The 19,754-nt window shown below is 41.8% G+C and overlaps 1 protein-coding gene across 1 annotated transcript; it reads left to right on the top strand.

Moving 5' to 3' along the window:
- Nucleotides 1–14,025: 14,025 nt before the first annotated feature.
- On the top strand, nt 14,026–18,976 carry LOC124149026. Its single transcript, XM_046520358.2, has 6 exons — nt 14,026–14,085; nt 14,501–14,622; nt 15,935–16,080; nt 17,767–17,928; nt 18,311–18,396; nt 18,822–18,976. Exons 2-6 carry the CDS (start codon nt 14,501–14,503, stop codon nt 18,879–18,881), a joined length of 576 nt encoding a protein of 191 aa, XP_046376314.2. The 5' UTR covers nt 14,026–14,085; the 3' UTR covers nt 18,882–18,976.
- The last annotated feature ends 778 nt before the right edge of the window (nt 18,977–19,754 follow it).

Here is a 19,754-nt window from a genome sequence, read left to right as displayed (position 1 = left end):
CCCATTTACTTCTTAAAGCAAGATGTCCGAAACCGGATTGCTTTCACCAGAAAAGACAGGAAAAAATATATGTTCGTAATCATTTATTCACAGCACTAAATTCACATATTCTGTCATACACTTTCAAAGACACTTTCTCAGCAATTTTTTCAAAGCATTATTTCACCCAATTTGCGATTGGAATTTCTAAGCGGATTTTCAAATATTTCCTGGTCATTGCTACAGGTAAGAATACAAAGGAATAATCTTCTAATTCATGAAGATATTCACTGTGTACAGATTCCCTTTTTTGGGGTATGAGTCAGCCAGTCGATTAGGAAGGCACCCATGCAACATTTGTGTACGAGTCTGCCCCCTAAAAAAAACTTGGTACGGATTGCCCAGGGTGCCGTTGTACAAAATAACTTTGTGCTACGACTGTCGTAAGTGTATGTTGAGGTATGGGGGTTACGCTGAGATTGCTTTGTACAACGCCACCCAATTCCCATTCCAAACCATGGACTGTGAAGTAGTGATATATTGAGTGAATGTCCTTCAAAGCAATAGTAGTTCAGTGCTCAGCCGTTTGGAAATCTTGAAATACTCGTAACTGATATTAAAGGTCACATTCACTCACTGTCATTCGCACAAAACATATTCTGTTTATGACAACTCGAGTGCTTACTGCAGCTTTGTTTGTTTGTTGTTTAACGCCACACTCAGCAATATCCAGCTACATGACGGCGGTCTGTAAACACGTACCATTTTAATTCCGGAAACCCATTTGTCCAGAAACTCTCCATGCTGTTGCCAGTCTCGGTCAAGGGTATTCACGAATTTCAACATGCAGTTTTGATGGGTACATACTAAGCAAAAATCAAACTTTAAACTTTGCCGCCCATGGGCAAGAGAATTTTCCTTTTCTCAAAAATCATGGTTTTGTTTTGCAAATACATAAAGTTAAGTCTACAAGCATCATGACATATAATTCAACTTATTTTAACTAAATTCAACTAATTTATAGCGTTGTTAAAATATTTTGCCCATTGGCGAGAATATTTTCCTTTGCTCAAAACTCATGTTTTTGTTTTGCAAATTCACGGAGGCGTTTGTCTAAAGTACCATGGCACATATTCAACTTATAGCTTAATTCAACTAATAACGTTATTAAAATACTTGACACACGGGAGAAAAACTGATGCATTGCCCAGCAAAAACATAAAATTATTCTCCAAAAAGTTAAAATTCAAGTTGAAATTATCACATAGTGCACAATTGACCCTATAACTGTCACGAAACGGCTGCACTAATAGGGAGATGTGTGCGTCAACGTCATAGGCCGCCGACCACGTTGACTGAACTTGACCGGATGCTGCAAGAGGAGTGGGACAGACTCACCCAAATCGCCACTGGGAGACACATATGAATGTTTGACAAAACGTGCGGTATTACGCACGACTGATAAAAAACGTCAACTTTCAAATTTCCCATCCTACCCCAACCGTGCTTCGAGATCGTTGGCGGTCATAACATCTACTGTCATTTTTCACTACCGGTTGCAATGTGTTCCCAATTTGTTCATTATAATCATACACCTATTACTGGAAACTAATATCTCTTACAAATTTGGACATTTTAAGTTATTTCCGACTATCTCCTACTTTTGTAAGTGAGTGAGTGAGTATGGTTTTACGCCGCTTTTAGCAATATTCCAGCAATATCACGGGCTTCACACATTGTACCCATGTCGGGAATCGGACCCGGGTCTTCGGCGTGACGAGCGAACGCTTTAACCACTAGGCTACCCCACCGCCCCACTTTTGTAAGAGTATATTTAAGGAGTTCAGTGATTGTGCTCATTTGATGAATGAATATGAAATATTTGACTTATCAAGTATTGGCCAGGTGGTCCAGTAGTCGATATTGTGAGTATCGATTGGAGCCGGGGGTGGCATGATCACTCACTCACACATGTTGTGTAGAGTTGATATCGAAAGAGACCATATGGTCTCTGATATCGATGGCCTTTGACACATGTGTGATTCGTTTTCTTGGGAAACTGAAAAGCAGTTTTCACGTGCAAGTCATGGCATTTGTCACGGGTTTCTTGGACAACTGCATGACACCTTGTCAAACGATATCAAACGTTGCGGCAAAACAAGACGTTCATTAAGCGAAGAAACGCTTTTCAGCTACAAAACGCAAATAGTCAACTGAACGCGCTGCTCAGGATGCGGCCATTCATTATCGGCAGTCACGTGACCGGTTGCCAGTCAACAACTCCGAAATCAAAGCGCACCTAAAATATGACCTACACACCAATCCCGTTCTGGCAAAATAGAAACGACAATTTCGGATAGATAAGAAGAGTAGCCAAATAACAGGCAAAAAATACAAATCCCAACAGCTTTTCACCTGTAAAAGTAGAAACGTAATCTTCTTACTAAACTGGTCCAAATGTGGGAAACAATACGTAGGAGAAACGAAACGACACTTCTGCATTATACTCAAAGAACACTTTGCCGTTATCAACCACCAAAGGGAAAAACCTGTCACCAAACACTTTGATTCCGTGGGACACTCAACCAGAGACCTACACTATCAAATCATACAACAGCTTAAAACAGATTTTTGATCTGAAAACTATCCACCTGCAAGGCATGAACGACAAGATCTCATCCTGGAGTTCCCCCTACCCCTCCATTGACAATTTCGGATAGTTAAATACTTAATCCCGTCAAAATGGAAAAAAAAACACATTTCGATTGTTGAATGTGTACGCTTATCTGCACCTGAACTGTGTTGTTTCCTCGCGTTGACTTAACTTGATGATACTTGGTTCATCCTACCCATCCCTACGTGATATTCACCTGATGCAAACGTGATATTCGGCTGATCCCTATGTGATATTCACCTGATGCAAACGTGATATTCACCTCATGCAAACGTGATATTCGGCTGATCCCAACGTGATATTCACCTGATGCAAACGTGATATTCGGCTGATCCCTTCGGGATATTCACCTGCTGCAAACGTGATATTCAGCTGATCCCAACGTGATATTCACCTGATCCCAACGTGATATTCGTCTCATCCCAACTTGATATTCGGCTCTTCCCAACATAATATTTGGCTCATCCCAACGTGATATTAGGCTCATCCCAACTTGATATTCGTCTCTTCCCAACATGATATTCGGCTCATCCCAACGTGAATTTCGTCTCATCCCAACGTGATATTCGTCTCTTCCCAACGTGATATTCGTCTCATCCCAACGTGATATTCGTCTCATCCCAACGTGATATTAGGCTCATCCCAACTTGATATTCGTCTCTTCCCAACATGATATTCGGCTCATCCCAACGTGAATTTCGTCTCATCCCAACGTGATATTCGTCTCTTCCCAACGTGATATTCGTCTCATGCCAACGTGATATTCTTCTCATCCCAACGTGATATTCGGCTCATCCCAACGTGATATTCGTCTCTTCCCAACGTGATATTCCACTCATCCCAACGTGATATTCTTCTCATGCCAACGTGATATTCGTCTCTTCCCAACGTGATATTCGTCTCATCCCAACGTGATATTCGGCTCATCCCAACTTGATATGCGGCTCATCCAAACGTGATATTCGTCTCATCCCAACGTGATATTCGTCTCATCCCAACGTGATATTCGGATCATCCAAACGTGATATTCGTCTCTTCCCAACGTGATATTCGTCTCTTCCCAACGTGATATTCGTCTCATCCCAACGTGATATTCGTCTCTTCCCAACGTGATATTCGTCTCATCCCAACGTGATATTCGTCTCATCCCAACGTGATATTCGTCTCATCCCAACGTGATATTCGGATCATCCAAACGTGATATTCGTCTCTTCCCAACGTGATATTCGTCTCTTCCCAACGTGATATTCGTCTCTTCCCAACTTGATATTTTGCTCATCCCAACAAGATTATCGGCTCAACACTGCCTAATATTCGGCTTATTCTTACCTGATATTCGACTCACTGCTATGTGATATTCTGTTCACCCCCACGTGATATTCGGCTCATCCAACACAAAGCCAATCGGCCCGTTCTCAATCAGCTCACTGAGATTCAACCAACAGAGATCACAACATTTATCTAGCATCTCTTTATCACTTTTAATTGCCTGAAAATATTAACACAAAGATTCTAACATATACCAGCCACGTGTGTAAGCTAAATAAATAAATAAATCAGTAGCTGAGAACGGATCATACATAGATTGAAATATTCACTATTATCTATTTCAAGTTACTTAATAATCATTACATGCAAGTAATTACAAGATAAATATTCAAAATCCAAATAAACGATGAACAACAAGAGGCTGTTATATATTTCAGATTATTTTGACATTGCTAATGATTATATTGATTTTTCTGAAGAATAACATTCCAAAACTCTACTTGACATTTTTTTTCAACCTTCAGAAATTACATCCGGGCACGTGGCGGTTTCATTGGCTCCTGAGTTTAAGGATTTGGATTGTTTTTATGAGATTACAATGAACGTTTTCGGACAGAAATGGTCATTCACACCTGATCATGCAACTTTCCACATAACAATGTTCTTGTGGTTCGCATTTTGATTCAATCAAGGCACCGCGGAACTGTGTTATTCATGCAATACAAAATGTTGTCATTATCTGTGTTTTCGATAGTCGAGTTCCTCATCTTCCAGATAGCTTTTATTTTTGCATCATATTTCAGACTGGAAGCGAGTCATAGCATGTTGTTAGACACATACATGGTCGAAAGAAGAAGGGGGTGCTGAATTGATTTCCAGGTATATATATGTAAATATACTCACACGCAAAAGAAACGCAAGTAGTTTTAAGCAAATAGGTAACAAACACGGAACCATAAATTGATACGAGTTTTAGCATGTAGTGAAGCCTGATGGTGTTATCAATATTTTTGGTTGCATTTTGGAAGCCCCGAGTAAAAACGCAACATAAAAAACGAATCGCCAAAACGCACCATTTCAATGAATATGTGGGTATCATGCACCCATTTCTCGCGAAATCAAAAATGCACGAACTGTCACGAACTGTAGTGGGTATAAAACTGTGGCCGATTCTTGGAACTACCACTCCTTGGTCAACAATGCCACGCCTAACTCAAATTCAGAGAAACCAGGCTTTCGGACGTTTGGAACCTGGAGAGTCTGTCCAAGATGTTGCCCGTCATTTCAACGTTAACATAACAACAATTTACCGTTTCCTGCATCGATACAATGCAACACAGACCACGGATGACCTTCCTCGGAGCGGTCGTCCTATAGGGTCACCACACCTCGACAAGATCGGCAGATTACCCGTCAACACCAGCGACATCCGTTCCTAACTGCAAGTGAAAGTGCTCGCAGACCATAGGAACACATAATCGACACATAAGCTGGGACACCGTGATCCGACGTCTCCGTTCCAACAACCTGAGATGTCGCCGACCAGCACGTCGTCCTGTTCTCCAACCACGGCATCGACAAGCACGACTTCACTGGGCACAGGGTCATCACAATTGGCGTCATCGTGAGTGGAGGCGTGTCATCTTCTCTGATGAAAGTCGCTTTTGTGTCTCCCATGCAGACGGAAGTCAGAATTTGGCGGCGTGGAGGTGATCGTTTCGCTGACAGAAACGTTGTGGAAAGGGATCCATGGGGTGGATCTAGCGTCATGATATGGGCAGGGATTGGACTTAATGCGAGACTTGGACCCATGTGCTTTCTGAATGTTGGTCAAGGTCGGGGACACGGCGTCACTGCTCAGCGGTATATCGAACAAGTGATCAGACCCCACGTTGTTCCATTTTTTCCACAACATCACCAACACATTTTCCAGCAGGACAACGCTCGTCCCCATGTTGCCAGAGCTACCATGGCCTTTCTGCAACAACACAACATCCATATTCTACCGTGGCCAGCCCTCAGCCCTGACCTGAACCCCATCGAACACTTGTGGGATGAGGTTCAAAGGCGTCTGCACAATGTGCGCCCAGTCCCTACAACTGCCGATGAACTAAGCACAGCTGCCTTTTAATCCATTAAACTGTCTTCAGTCAATTTTTTGTCAATCTTGCCCTATTAGTATTTCTTGTCTTTACTGTTGAAAGTAAATAACATGTATACTGCATACTCGACTTGCGTTTCTTTTGCGTGTGAGTATATATATATTTTTTAATGTGTTTTTTCACTACCCTGCAGGTATCCCGGGTAAGGCTAGAACCTAAGCACCTGCTGCCACGCCCCGACAAATGAGGATCGGTTGTCAACAATGCCTGACGTGGCTCATTACGTCATCATTATTGCTTACTGACGTGTATAACAACATTCACTCACTCATTCCCCATTCACATGCACATACCATCAGTGTCGGGAAACCCGTGTCAGATGTTGTCAGCATGTTGTCTCTGTTGGTGTCGATGATGTCGAAATAGTTGAGTGCGGCAAGGTTGGAGTCGTCGTATATGTTGACAGCGCGACTAACCGACTAACAGCGAGAAATATATCCGTTATCAGAGTGAGTGAGTTTGTCGGGTTTAACACCGCATTACAGTATTCCAGTCATATCACGGCGTGTCAGCTTGATGTGGGAGGAAAGTGATGCAGGTCTCATGAGCCGTTTATTACTTGAACGCCACTATCGCCGGTATGGCGCTGACAAACCTAAATATAAACCCGTTTCTGAAACCGTGAGAAATTTTATACTTATTAGAATACTAATACATGTCTAGATAATGCACTGATCCATCAAGAATGAAGAGTTGAGATGAGGTGAAATTGGGTTTGACGTAGCGTCGAAGATTATTGCACTTATATAGCGACGTGCATGTACGTGTATGTGTGGCTGCTTGTACTAGTCTGGGCTGATGCCGATTCATAGTGCAAGCACACTGAGATACCATGCCGCAGTTTAACATGAATACCCCACTCAGACTCAGTATACTGACTCCGAGCCGACCAGTCCTTGTTTTAGTCCCTTCATGCCGAGCGCCAGACAGGGTAACAACAAGTACCATCTTTTAACGGCCTTTTGGTATGACGCATCGGGGATCGAACCCCGGACCTTCCGCTCTCCGGGTGGACGCTCTACCACTAGGCCACGGAGGCTGTTCAAGAATGGAGAACGTTGTTAAGCATGAATCTCTTCATCGTATGACACAGGACCTGTCAGCTCACATGCACATAAACACAAAATGCTGGTACAAGCATCAAATAATCACATGTCAAAACCAAAATGGCATTGTGTGTTCATGTCAAAACCTTGGTATGAGTAAAACAACACAAGTATCATCTTTTAACGTCTTTGGGTATGACGCGGCATATATGCAGTCAGTGTTCTCACGACTATGGTCCAATATCAGCCTGGTTCCTTTAGCCAGCCGCACGCCATCACAGGTAACACCACAAGTCAATTTGTGCTGACAATACGCAACTCTGGATCTCGGCAAAATAAGAAATCGAACAATCGACGTTTGTCGCTCGAGATTTTGTATTGAAGTGCGAGGAAAAGCCGAAACAAGCGTATTTCCTAGAAGTGATAAAGATACCGGAACATGGCATTTCGCCCTATGGGAAAAAAGCGGATGGGTCACACAGTTCGTTCGTTAGACCGCTCTGCGTTTTGGAAATTGTTCATATGATAGTACAAGAAGAAAACATAGGGACAATAGATGTAATTCAATTAGCCTTAACTCCCATCCTGCAACTCCTGTATGTACTTACGGATGTCCATATAGAGGGAGATGATGAAGCACGTCTCGAACAAGGAGTGATGGATACCAAATTTCAGCCGGGTCCATCTATAGTCGGATATTTGTGAAAACGCTTTGAATAGAAGTTAATCTGTGAAGACGAACCGATGTCACGCAGGTACACTACTGCCTAGAAATTGATTTCCCTTACATACATCAGCAACGCGTGACTCAACCCGTGTGCAACGCGCGGGCCACTCATGTATATTATGTACTTAACTCCTTTTTAGTGTTGGAAATAAGAATAAGAAGATAATATCTTCGTTTAACAGGCATCGCGTCAGAAATATATAAGGAAATCAAAACGCCGTTTTATTTGGCATTTATGCATTTTCGAAAAGCCTTTGATTTGGTACAGAGACAAAAACGTCTTAATGTATTACATTCAAGGGGTGTCAGTGGTAAAATGTATTATGTAGCAAGTAGTATGTATAGCTGAAACTAAAGGTTGTATTTGAGCAGAAAATTGCAAATCAGGTTCATTCAGTACATCATGTGGCGTACGTCAAGGGTGTATGCTCAGTCTATGTTTTTTTATGAACGAAACTTACCAATCAGTATAGGAGCTAGGCTTGAGATGTGTTTTTTTTCTCGGGATATAGATGAAATCTTATCATTGTTGTTTGCTAATGATATATTAGTATCTTAGTATCAATTGAAGAATGTGTTATTGGCTTGCGAAGAACGCATGATGCCCTGGATATAGTAGTAAGACAGGCAAGAAAGGCAGCGTTTCCTGTGTATTCTCTACTTAAAAGATATCAATCATTTTCATTCAACACTAGTGTGACTATCGTTGATACTAAGATAACTCCTATTCTATTGTATGGCTCCGAAATCTGAGGTTTCGAGTATAGGAAAGTCATGGAAAAGGTTCAAAGCTCATCTTTTAGACGTTATTAATATATAACTAAAACAGTTTCAAATACGACTGTGCTTGGAGAGGTTGGAAGGCGTTATTTGTGTGTTGAATATTTTACAAGCTGCATCAAGTATGGGTGTAGAGTGTTTTTTTTATGGGTATAAGTGATATCCACGTCAATGTTTAGTGCATAGGGTCAAAAGATAATAAACTTTACGCGTAAAGCGTTACTCATTATGCGCAAGGCCTTCGACCAATAGGAAATCCATGTAGGTTTACACGTAACAGGTGCGTTAGTAATGTCTTTACGCGGAAGCTAAAAGGCTTTACGCGTAAAGCTGAAGTCATAACGCGTAAAGCCTTTGACCAATGAAAATCGATGGAGGTAAACGCGTAACACAATTGTTACGCGTAAACCGTATATCCTATCCATGAATTTACGTTTACAGGTAAATTACTACCGGCAATATGCGTAAAACCACATAGAATTCCCATTGGTCAAAGTGTTTACGCGTAAGGATTAACAAGTGCATTACACATAATCATACACTGAATTGTAATTGGTGTCAGCAGTACAACTACAACTAAACAACTACCTTTACGCATATAAAATATCGTTACGCGTAAAAGCTAGCAGCTGTACGCGTATCAAGTGCGTTACGCGTGGATTTCCTGTAGGATTTCCTATTGGTCAAAGTCTTTACTCGTGATGAATTTAGCTCTACGCGAAACGTTTATCATCTATTGACCCCATCCGCTAATCACACACGTGCGTGTTATGAAATGCTGAAAGTATTTGATTAAAATGGTACAATAAGTTGGGTCTCCAAAATTAGAATGTTGGTTTTACATACTGGGTTCTCCTATGTTTGGATTACTCAAGATTGTGGAAATGTAAAAATTGGATTCATCAAAGTGTACAACGTTGTAATGATATACAGTTCCTGATTTGACATTACAAATATACTAGCTACGTATTTAAATACGTACTCTTGTTATAAAACATTTCTTTAACCTGAAAATATGTATTACATCTTCCAGATGGAAAGGATCCCGAAAGATTTGTAAATTTTGTTGTTTTGTCACACAGATTGAAAATTCAACAATGTCGCTCTCGTCCCACTGTGGATATTAATGCACGATTGATAGAAGGTGCAATTTGCAGCTTATAGAAGATGAATATCACTTCAAACTTGCTCGTTTAAGGCGTCGCGATTCGCACTGCAGAGTTGCGTCCCTTGGGTACGCCAGAAACCTATGATATGATTGTGTGTTCGAATCCCGGTTCGCCCCGATTATGTTTCCAGGTTTGTCCGCATCATACCCGTGCTCGTGGGTTTCACCGAAGTGGTAAACGTCTGAACCCTGCATCACTTCGGGCTTTCCTCCCACATTAAGTTGACACGCCGTGATATAACTGGAATACTCTCAAAGGCCCACTCACTCACTCAAACTTGCTTCTCCTTTTTATGCAGTTACCCGCAAAAAACGTTTATTGAAACATACTATTATGCCTACACAATGAGAGGAAATATCTAGTACCAATTATTATCTTCGCCAAATGTTGCACACATTGAAGGGCTGGGGATGTATTTAAATTGAAATCTTCCTCTCTAGTTGCACATGTATATAAATATTGTTATGCTCTACACGTATCTAAAGTGATGTTGCTGCTAACATTACTCTCAATCTTATTGCACTTAGTACAATGGACCATGGGGGCAGAAAAACTAAATACAGTTGTCTACTCCCAGTCTTATTGCACTTAGTACAATGGACCATGGGGGCAGAAAAACTAAATACAGTTGTCATTTATCATTTGCCATTCTCATTGACATTTGTCTCCTTTCAAGAGATGATTTTGTAGGAAAATATGAGTGCTGTTGTGATCAATCAGATCCATCTTATTTTCCGACCATTGGTCTCTACATGATCTTTTTGCGATGGTGCTAAGAGAATACACGATCCGGGAATATGCTATTGTCATTGAATGATTTGTTGTGTGATTGGACATTAAACGTCTGTAGGACGAGTTCATGTTGATATTTATGAGGTTTGACAGGGAATTGCTTTGTGCTTTGTTTACCTAAAGCTTTACTGACATAATGTCAAACTGTAACATATCTGAATGAAATTATTTCATATGAAAACTTGGATATTGTATATGACACATGTTTATATTGATATAAAGTCCAACGGCTAAGATAAATATAATCAATAACTTCATTGGCATGCATAGTTCTTGCAGTTCTATGGCTTTTTTACTAAGTAAAATGTATGCCTGTCATAGTTTTCTGTATGATGCATGGTTTCCTGTACGACTGCATGGTTTCCCGTATGACTGTGAAGTTTCCCATATGAATGCCTAATTTCCTGTATGACTGTGAGGTTTCCCGTATGACTGCCCGATTTCCTGTATGACTGTGAGGTCTCCAGTACGACTGCATGGTTTCCCGTATGACTGTGAGGTTTCCCGTAAGACTGCATGGTTTCCCGTATGACTGTGAGGTTTCCTGAATGACTACCTGATTTCCTGTATGGCTGTGAGGTTTCCTGTATGACTACCTGATTTCCCGTATGACTGTGAGGTTTCTCGTATGACTGCCCGATTTCCTGTATGACTGTGAGGTTTCCTGTACGACTGCATGGTTTCCCGTATGACTGCGAGGTTTCCCGTAAGACAGCATGGTTTCCCGTATGACTGTGAGGTTTCCCATAAGACTGCATGATTTCCCGTATGACTGTGAGAATAAATGTATGACTGCCTGATTTCCCGTATGACTGCCTGATTTCCCGTATGACTGTGAGGATTAATGTATGACTGCCTGATTTCCCGTATGACTGTGAGGTTTAATGTATGACTGCCTGATTTCCCGTATGACTGTGAGGATTAATGTATGACTGCCTGATTTCCCATATGACTGCCTGATTTCCCGTATGACTGCCTGATTTCCTGTATGACTGTGAGGATTAATGTATGACTGCCTGATTTCCCGTATGACTGTGAGGATTAATGCATGACTGCCTGATTTCCCGTATGACTGTGAGGATTAATGTATGACTGCCTGATTTCCCGTATGACTGCCTGATTTCCCGTATGACTGTGAAGATTAATGTATGACTGCATGATTTTCCGTATGACTGTGAGGATTAATGAATGACTGCCTGATTTCCCGTATGACTGTGATGTTTAATGTATGACTGCCTGATTTCCCGTATGGCTGTGAGGATTAATGTATGACTGCCTGATTTCCCGTATGACTTTGAGGATTAATGTATGACTGCCTGATTTCCCGTATGACTGTGAGGATTAATGCATGACTGCCTAATTTCCTGTATGACTGTGAGGATTAATGTATGACTGCCTGATTTCCCGTATGACTGCCTGATTTCCCGTATGACTGTGAGGATTAATGTATGACTGCCTTATTTCCCGTATGACTGTGAGGATTAATGTATGACTGCCTGATTTCCCGTATTACTGTGATGATTAATGTATGACTGCCTGATTTCCCGTATGACTGTGAGGATTAATGTATGACTGCCTGATTTCCCGTATGACTGTGAGGATTAATGTATGACTGCCTGATTTCCCGTATGACTTTGAGGATTAATGTATGACTGCCTGATTTCCCGTATGACTGTGAGGATTAATGTATGACTGCCTGATTTCCCGTATGACTGTGATGATTAATGTATGACTGCATGATGATTTCCCGTATGACTGTGAGGATTAATGCATGACTGCCTGATTTCCTGTATGACTGTGAGTTTTCTCGTATGACTGTGAGGTTTCCTGCATGACTGTGAGGTTTCCCGTACGATTGTGAGGTTTTATGTATGACTGCCTGATTTCCTGTATACGGCATGTTTTTCCTGTATGACTGCGTGTTTGTCACTTTAACTACATGGTTGTCTTCATGGATGCTGTGTTATTTGTATGAGTGCACTTGAGCCCAGGGTGAATATGTGAGACTACATTGGTGTTATCTGTAGAAATATGTGTTTTTTATGACTGCACTCGGTGATAGGCTGAGTGTTTTACACAGTGTGTATTTCTGACTTCATGCTTCATGTTTGATGTTATTAGTAAGATTAGGCAATAGGGCAATTGTGAAACACGCATTGCTGTCCCTACCTGATCCAAATAGTGTTCACATAACACATGTAGTGATGCCTGACTGTGTGTACTTCTACAGTGATTCTTATTTTCCATTCATGGTAATGCATGATGCACGTATAGAGATCACAAGCCGCAACAATCTGCATCGTCACTGTGCATCACGACATACACGCATGTCCCTCCAAGGAAACACACATGCGACCACATTTCATATTTACTTACAGTACCTTAAGTATATAAATATTTACGTTGATAGAAACACAGGTTCAGTATTCCGTTGCTCTGTACGTCTTGCAGTTTGATAAGTAAGGGGGATTGCCCAAAGTGTTGAGAACAGAATATCCCTGGCAGGTAAAAAGCTGTCAACTTTTCAAGAGTTGAGATGATATGACGAGATAGTATTTTGAAAGACGGCTTCTTCGCACTTTCGCACTTTTCTAAGAAAAAGATCCGCTTTCACGAAGAGTGCGCCTGGCTTGACAATAAATCTCTATATGATCATCACGACAATGTTCCCACAGATCAACACTGGATACAAATAGATGTTTTTCCGTGCACGAAATATATGGGAGAGAGAGAGAGAGAGAGAGAGAGAGAGAGAGAGAGAGAGAGAGAGAGAGAGAGAGAGAGAGAGAGAGAGAGAGAGAGAGAAACAAAACAAAACGGATGACGGAGAGAGAGAGGCGCTAATTAACCCAATGACTTCCTTTTATTTTTGTTCATTGCTTATTCCAATCAGTGATAATTTAACTCCGGCATCCATTTGTCCATTGCTAATCACATGTCATGGCTAATTAACTGTTGGCTTACCTTGTTAAATTTCCACAGAGTATCAGTAGGAAACAGGTGTTTCCGCCAGGAAAATTCAAGCCGACGATTTGAGTAACACAACTGGAATCTGTACTTGGAATATTCACGGAGATTCTCGTTCTAGTGTCCCCCTGCAAAATGGCCGGAATATTGCTAAATGCGGTGCAAAACCCTTCTGACACACGATGTAACGGTTGGATTAGCTCATTCCATTTAACCTCAACCTCCTATTTTCTTGTCTGAATTAACCTCAACCTCCTATTTTCTTGTCTGATTCCCGAACAAAGGGTCACCAGGACGAATGGTAAGCTAAACGAATGTCAATATAATAATAAATAATAAATAACCCCAGCATTAAATGTTGCAAATACTTTCGGATGTGCGTCCGGTACAGAGCCCCAACTTGATTGACAGGGTGATTTTGCTTACTAACGGTTCTCCAAGCAAAGAAACATTCTGCTCCAAAAATGAAACTCACCTAGCCTAGCTCTGTAGTTGCCCTGTAGAAGGGTCAAGAACGAAGGTAAGCTGTTTGGTTTGCGGTAGTCGAAACGTAGCTAAGTATACACCTCGATTTAAAACTTTATTAAGTATTCTTAAACATAAAAATCCAAATCAGTGTGAGGTATACAGAATGTCCAATGTTTTGCTGTTGATGTTTGTTGTCATGTAGTTAACTTATATTCTGTTAAGTTAGAATGTGCTATTTGTAAATAGTTTAGGACCTTTTTGTGCATGTTTGGGAAAATTATGTACTGATGGTGTTGACAAAAATACAAAAGTATTCAAAAAATATTTCCGTGATTTTATTGTTTTGTAGAATTAATGTAAATATTTTGTGTGTGTTTCTTCATTGTTTTGTTGTGCTGCTGAATAAAAAAAGCCTTTGGAGTAAATAAACCAAGCTCTTGTAAACCCATTCACATCTTTCCATACAGATGATGTACCGAGCGTTGTTGTGTCTGGTCCTATTCGTGGGTTCTGTATCTGCCTCGGGAAGCTGGTTCAGCAACAACAAGATGACAGAATGCGGCTCCTTCCAAATCCAAAGCAAGGGCAGGTAGGAACTACAAATATAGTATTTCAATGTTTAAATTTCGACATGTCTTACATCAGTCGTACATTTATAATAACTACAGCTTGTAAGTACCAGAACGCCTTGTGTGTCAGCCTGCTGTGGGAGAAGGGAACGAGGTGATGCACGTGTTACACGCTTACCACTCTTGAGAAACCCGCGAGCACTGGTATGGTGCTACCAAACCATGGGTGATAGTTAGAAGGAATGTGGGATTCGAACCCACGACAATACGGTCACGGCACAAAATATGAGACACACATCTGCATATCTTAGCCAACTGAGCTATTCATGCTCCGGTCTCGCGTGTATGTAATTCTGCAAAGTAGTTATCGCCTACGACCTGTGTCACTTGGGGAGTTCCTCTAACGGTTATCTGAATACATAACTAAGATTCTATTCAATACTATACTATACGGCTTATGTTATCGTATTTTGTTCAGGTGAACAATTGACTTACCTGTGCATTTATAAATGACGGGTACCACAGGTAGGGTAGGATACGCTCATCTTTTCGCGATCACCTGGTATCACCACGCATATAAACGCATGCTTATGATGTCAGAATCCCACAATAGTTAGTGAGTATGGTTTTACGCCGCTCTTAGCAATATTCCAGCAATATCACGGCTGGGGACACAAGAAATGGGCTTCACACATTGTACCGATGTCGGGAATCGAACTCGGGTCTCCGGCGTGACGAGCGAACGCTTTAACCACTAGGCTACCGAACGCCCCTAATCGTACAATTATAGATTGTGCTTCAGCAGATATATGTCATGGTTATGGAAAGGGTTTTCTCGCATTTATATACACCCATGTGTCACGAGTGGTTAAAGACTGTGGTGAGCAATACTACAAGTATTACCGAGAAATAGAATAGAGACTAGACAAGCCATTGGCTGATAACAAAAGCAGCGATCATTCAGGATACGTCAACAGATAATTTGCCACGTGATCCCCTCTTGAGTCGTCTCTGACCACATGCATGACCTGCTGGGACCATTTTGTGTCCTCGGGTCCTTATGTTGGCAGTGCTGAATTGCAGTACCCGCAATACACAGTAGACGAATCACGTTGAGGGGGATTTGTTGGACAGAGTGGCAATATCCTGCAACGTTGAGAAACGTTGTTTTAGCATAGAACAACGGGTTGTCTTGCCTCAAGACTAAGGCTTGGTTGCATCAAGTCGTTTTTCTTGTATATGTTGTAGTTTTGTTCTCGGATTGTTTAATGTGCGTAGTTCATAAACATTATTAAATGTGACGCTTGACTCCATAATTCTGTATTCTCGCAGACTCTCCAACAATTCCATGACTGATATCGACACGCGTCAATTTCTGGAAGATCTCAAATCGTTCGACACCAACAATGATGGTTACGTCACTTCAGTCGAAACTAGGAATTCTACTGTTGCAGCCACCATCGACAGTGCTTTTAACCGTAAGTAATTGTTTTATTATTGATACAAAGGTTATTCAGAATCACCTTGTACATCTACTTATGCTACATTGGCTTGACATCTTACCCGACGTTATAGTGAATACAAATAACAGTACCGGGAGCTACACTAAAGCATTATAGCAATGATTCCCATCTCCAAATAGGAAAAGGTATTGTCGTCTCTGCTGCCACAAGTGGCAATGCAGAGTTGCACCCCTTTGCTGTGCAAGGATCATCCAAACTCTGATGACGAGTCACCACCTGCAAGACTTTTACACGATGTAATATGAAATGGTGTTCAAAACCGAATTAAAACCCCAGGACACTCACTCACTTTCCTAAAATGCTTCAATAAAGTGCAAGGGACTGAATCATTCCTCTGTGGTGCAGGGCTATGCATATTGTACCCATGAATTACTTCATCAATATAGACCGCCTCCGTGGTCTAGAGGTAGAGCGTCCGCCCGGAGAGCGGATGGTCCGGGGTTCGATCCCCGACCGCGTCATACCAAAAGACGTTAAAAAATGGTACTTGTTGTTACCCTGTCTGGCACTCGGCATTAAGGGGCTAAAACAAGGACTGGTCGGCTCAGAGTCAGTATACTGTGTCTGAGTGGAGTATTCATGTTAAACTGCGGTATGGTATCTCACTGTGTTAGCACTATAAATCGGCATCAGTCCGGACTAGTACAAGCAGCCACACACACACGTACATGCACGTCGCTATATAAGTGCAGTAATCTTGGACGCTACGTTAAACCCCATTTCACCTCACCTCACCTTCATCAATATCTTTAAATCCAAATATCGATGTCATGGAACATAATGGAGCGGAATACCCACAGATCATAGTTTGGTTTGTATGAAATCTTGATATTGACATTGTTTTGTCCACGTTATGAGCATTCTATTGAATATATTTTTGTCGTTGTTACCAGGCTGAGTTTAGCCGACTTGACGCTAAATTATAACACGTTATTTGCATAACCATTGAAATGCATTCAGTTTGTATACCTGGAGTATATAATCAGTCTTTCGAGAGGCATCGTAGTAATAAAATTAAGAGCACCTCAATCACTTTATATCTAACGCTCTACGCCTTGCGTGCACTAACTGGTTTGTCGAGGGTCTTCATTCTGAAAACGACAGGGTCGGTGTTCTCAAGAAATTGCCCCAAATCATTTATAACGTCCTGGCTGGAATACTTCTATGCATGATTTACCTCCGTCCTCTTTTCGGTTTATTTCAAATATTTATAGCATTGAAACCTGTTTGCATTTGGGTTTATGTGTTTCTGGAAAAATGTGGGGTCGGCGGATTAGAGAACCAAATATTGAGGGAATTTGTCAGATAAATGCACGAGCGAGTATTAGAACGTAGCGATTGACAAATACACTAGCTCACATGAAATATGTCAGTAAATCAGAACAAGGAATAACAACAACAAAAGTTTGTCCCGCTGGCCTGTCTTGAGCAGGTTACGTTTCGAATGTTCTTTTCCTATGCGGGGCGGTCGGGTAGCCTAGTGGTAAAGCATTCGCGCGTCACGCCGAAGACCCGGGTTCGATTCCCGACATGTGTACAATGTGTGAAGCCCATTTCTGGTGTCCCCCGCCGTGATATTGCTGGAATATTGCTAAAAGCGGCGTAAAACCATACTCACTCACTCACTCTTTTCCTATGCAGTTGCCGCTGGAGTCGATCGTTGCACCTTCGTAATGATTTATAAGAAGCGGTATGGAATCAGCACGGGGGTCGCAGGTCGCCTCTTCGACATTGAGGACGTCAACAGTGACCTCAGGTTCTCCACTGCGGACCAGGGCAACTTCAACATGCTCGATAAAGATGGTGGGTAGTGAATCAATTGTATACGATACCTTGACATAGTTACGAACACGAACACCCAGCAATCAAATAAGCCATATGTTGAATGCAGGATTGATGAGTCAAACGTTAAGATCGGATTAGAATGGATCTTCAGTTACCAAACCTATGCCAGCCGCATGAGGCAACTTACGGGATCTTGTGGTCAGGCTCGCTGACTTGGTTGATGCATGTCATCGTATCCCATTTGCGTTGATCGATCTAATGATGTCAATCACTGGATTGTCTGGTCTGGGCTCAATTTAGTACTGACCACCGCCATGTAGATGGACGAGTGTGTGGCGTTAAAGAACAAACAAACAAAACGATGAGAAGTCACCAGACAATGAATTTTATTTGCCGGCAGGTGATGGCCGAGTGTCTGTGTGTGAAGCCTTCCAGGGTCTCATGTTCACGCTCGCAGATTTGGAAAACAAGGTCTACCTTGCAGAGGTATTTCATGACGCGTCGGCAGATTGCTGCTAAATCGTAGCTTTGTACTGCTCCGCATTTACTATCCCACATCCATTGATCGCTTAGATACAGCTAGGATTCATGTCTTCTCATCTCTGATGCTGATCTCCGCCAGAGTGTAATTCGGGAATATCATAGAAACGTTTATTACCTTGCTTCCAAAGTGTCTATGTGTGTGTATGTGTGCGTGCGTGCGTGTGTGTGTGTGTGCGTGCGTGCGTGTTTGTGTGTACCATGCAAAAGCAGAAAGGTGTAATGTAATTTGAGGTTAACATGTACACATCTGACACAAAAATAACTTGGTACACCCAGAAATCCTCAGTTATATTAAATCAGTAAACGAAAACAAGAATATGTGGATTTGGTAAAACTGAAAGCCCACTCTTTGTCTGTTTTTTTTTCAGCTGAAGTATACGAACATCGTCTACAAGTACAGGAAACCCTCACCCATATGGTCCTCCTAAACCATCATGTTTGTCATGGCAACGGAGGGGGCGTCGGTCACGTGACCACAAGGACGATAAACGTAATCCTGTGTTAATAAAGTGATACATACTCATCTGTCGTTTGGTCATGTCACATTGCCTAGATGTATATTTCACGGGCATGATTGTGGGTTGGAATCCCAGATTGACCCAAATTTTAGATTTATCAACACTATGCCGTGCTCGTGGTAAAGCCTGCATTGTTTTAGACTTCCTCTCACTGACCAAGACGGCACATCGTGTTTATGAGAGAAAGCTGTTCAAAAGCGGCCTTTTACCCACCTCACTTATTCACTGTTCTGATTCAGCTGTCACAAATCACAAAACAGCTACCCTCGCTTTATATCCTATTCTAACACGGGATCCCCGGCCGCGCCATACCAAAAGACGTTAAAAGATGGTACTTGTTGTTAACCTGTCTGGCGCCCTGTCTAGTACAAGCAGCCACACACACACACACACGCACGCACGCACGCACGCATGGATGCGACGTTAAACCCCATTTCACCTCACCTCACCTCACCTCTAACACGGTGATAAATAAACTTTTACCCACTCAGTGAAGCACCTGAACATTTCAGAAAGTTTGATCCCCTCCATGTTATTGTTTTCGAAATGGACCCTTTAATTAACACAGTTCTATTAGATGTTCAGTTATGTCCATGACACTTAAACAAATGGCTGGTGGGGCTGTATACTTGTTAAAGCGTGGTTCGCGTGGAAGATTCTGGTTAGATTACTTACATGGTTACAATGTGTCAAACCTATTTCTGACAGCTTCACGCCATCCCCATCATGATATTGCAGAGTTCTTGCTAAAGTGGAGTGAAACATTACTCACTCACTCACCCT

This window comes from Haliotis rufescens, unplaced genomic scaffold, assembly GCF_023055435.1.
Source record: "Haliotis rufescens isolate VD_foot unplaced genomic scaffold, xgHalRufe1.0.p SCAF_8, whole genome shotgun sequence".
In the NCBI taxonomy this organism is placed as follows: domain Eukaryota; kingdom Metazoa; phylum Mollusca; class Gastropoda; order Lepetellida; family Haliotidae; genus Haliotis; species Haliotis rufescens.
This window is presented reverse-complemented; position numbering and strand designations above follow the sequence as displayed.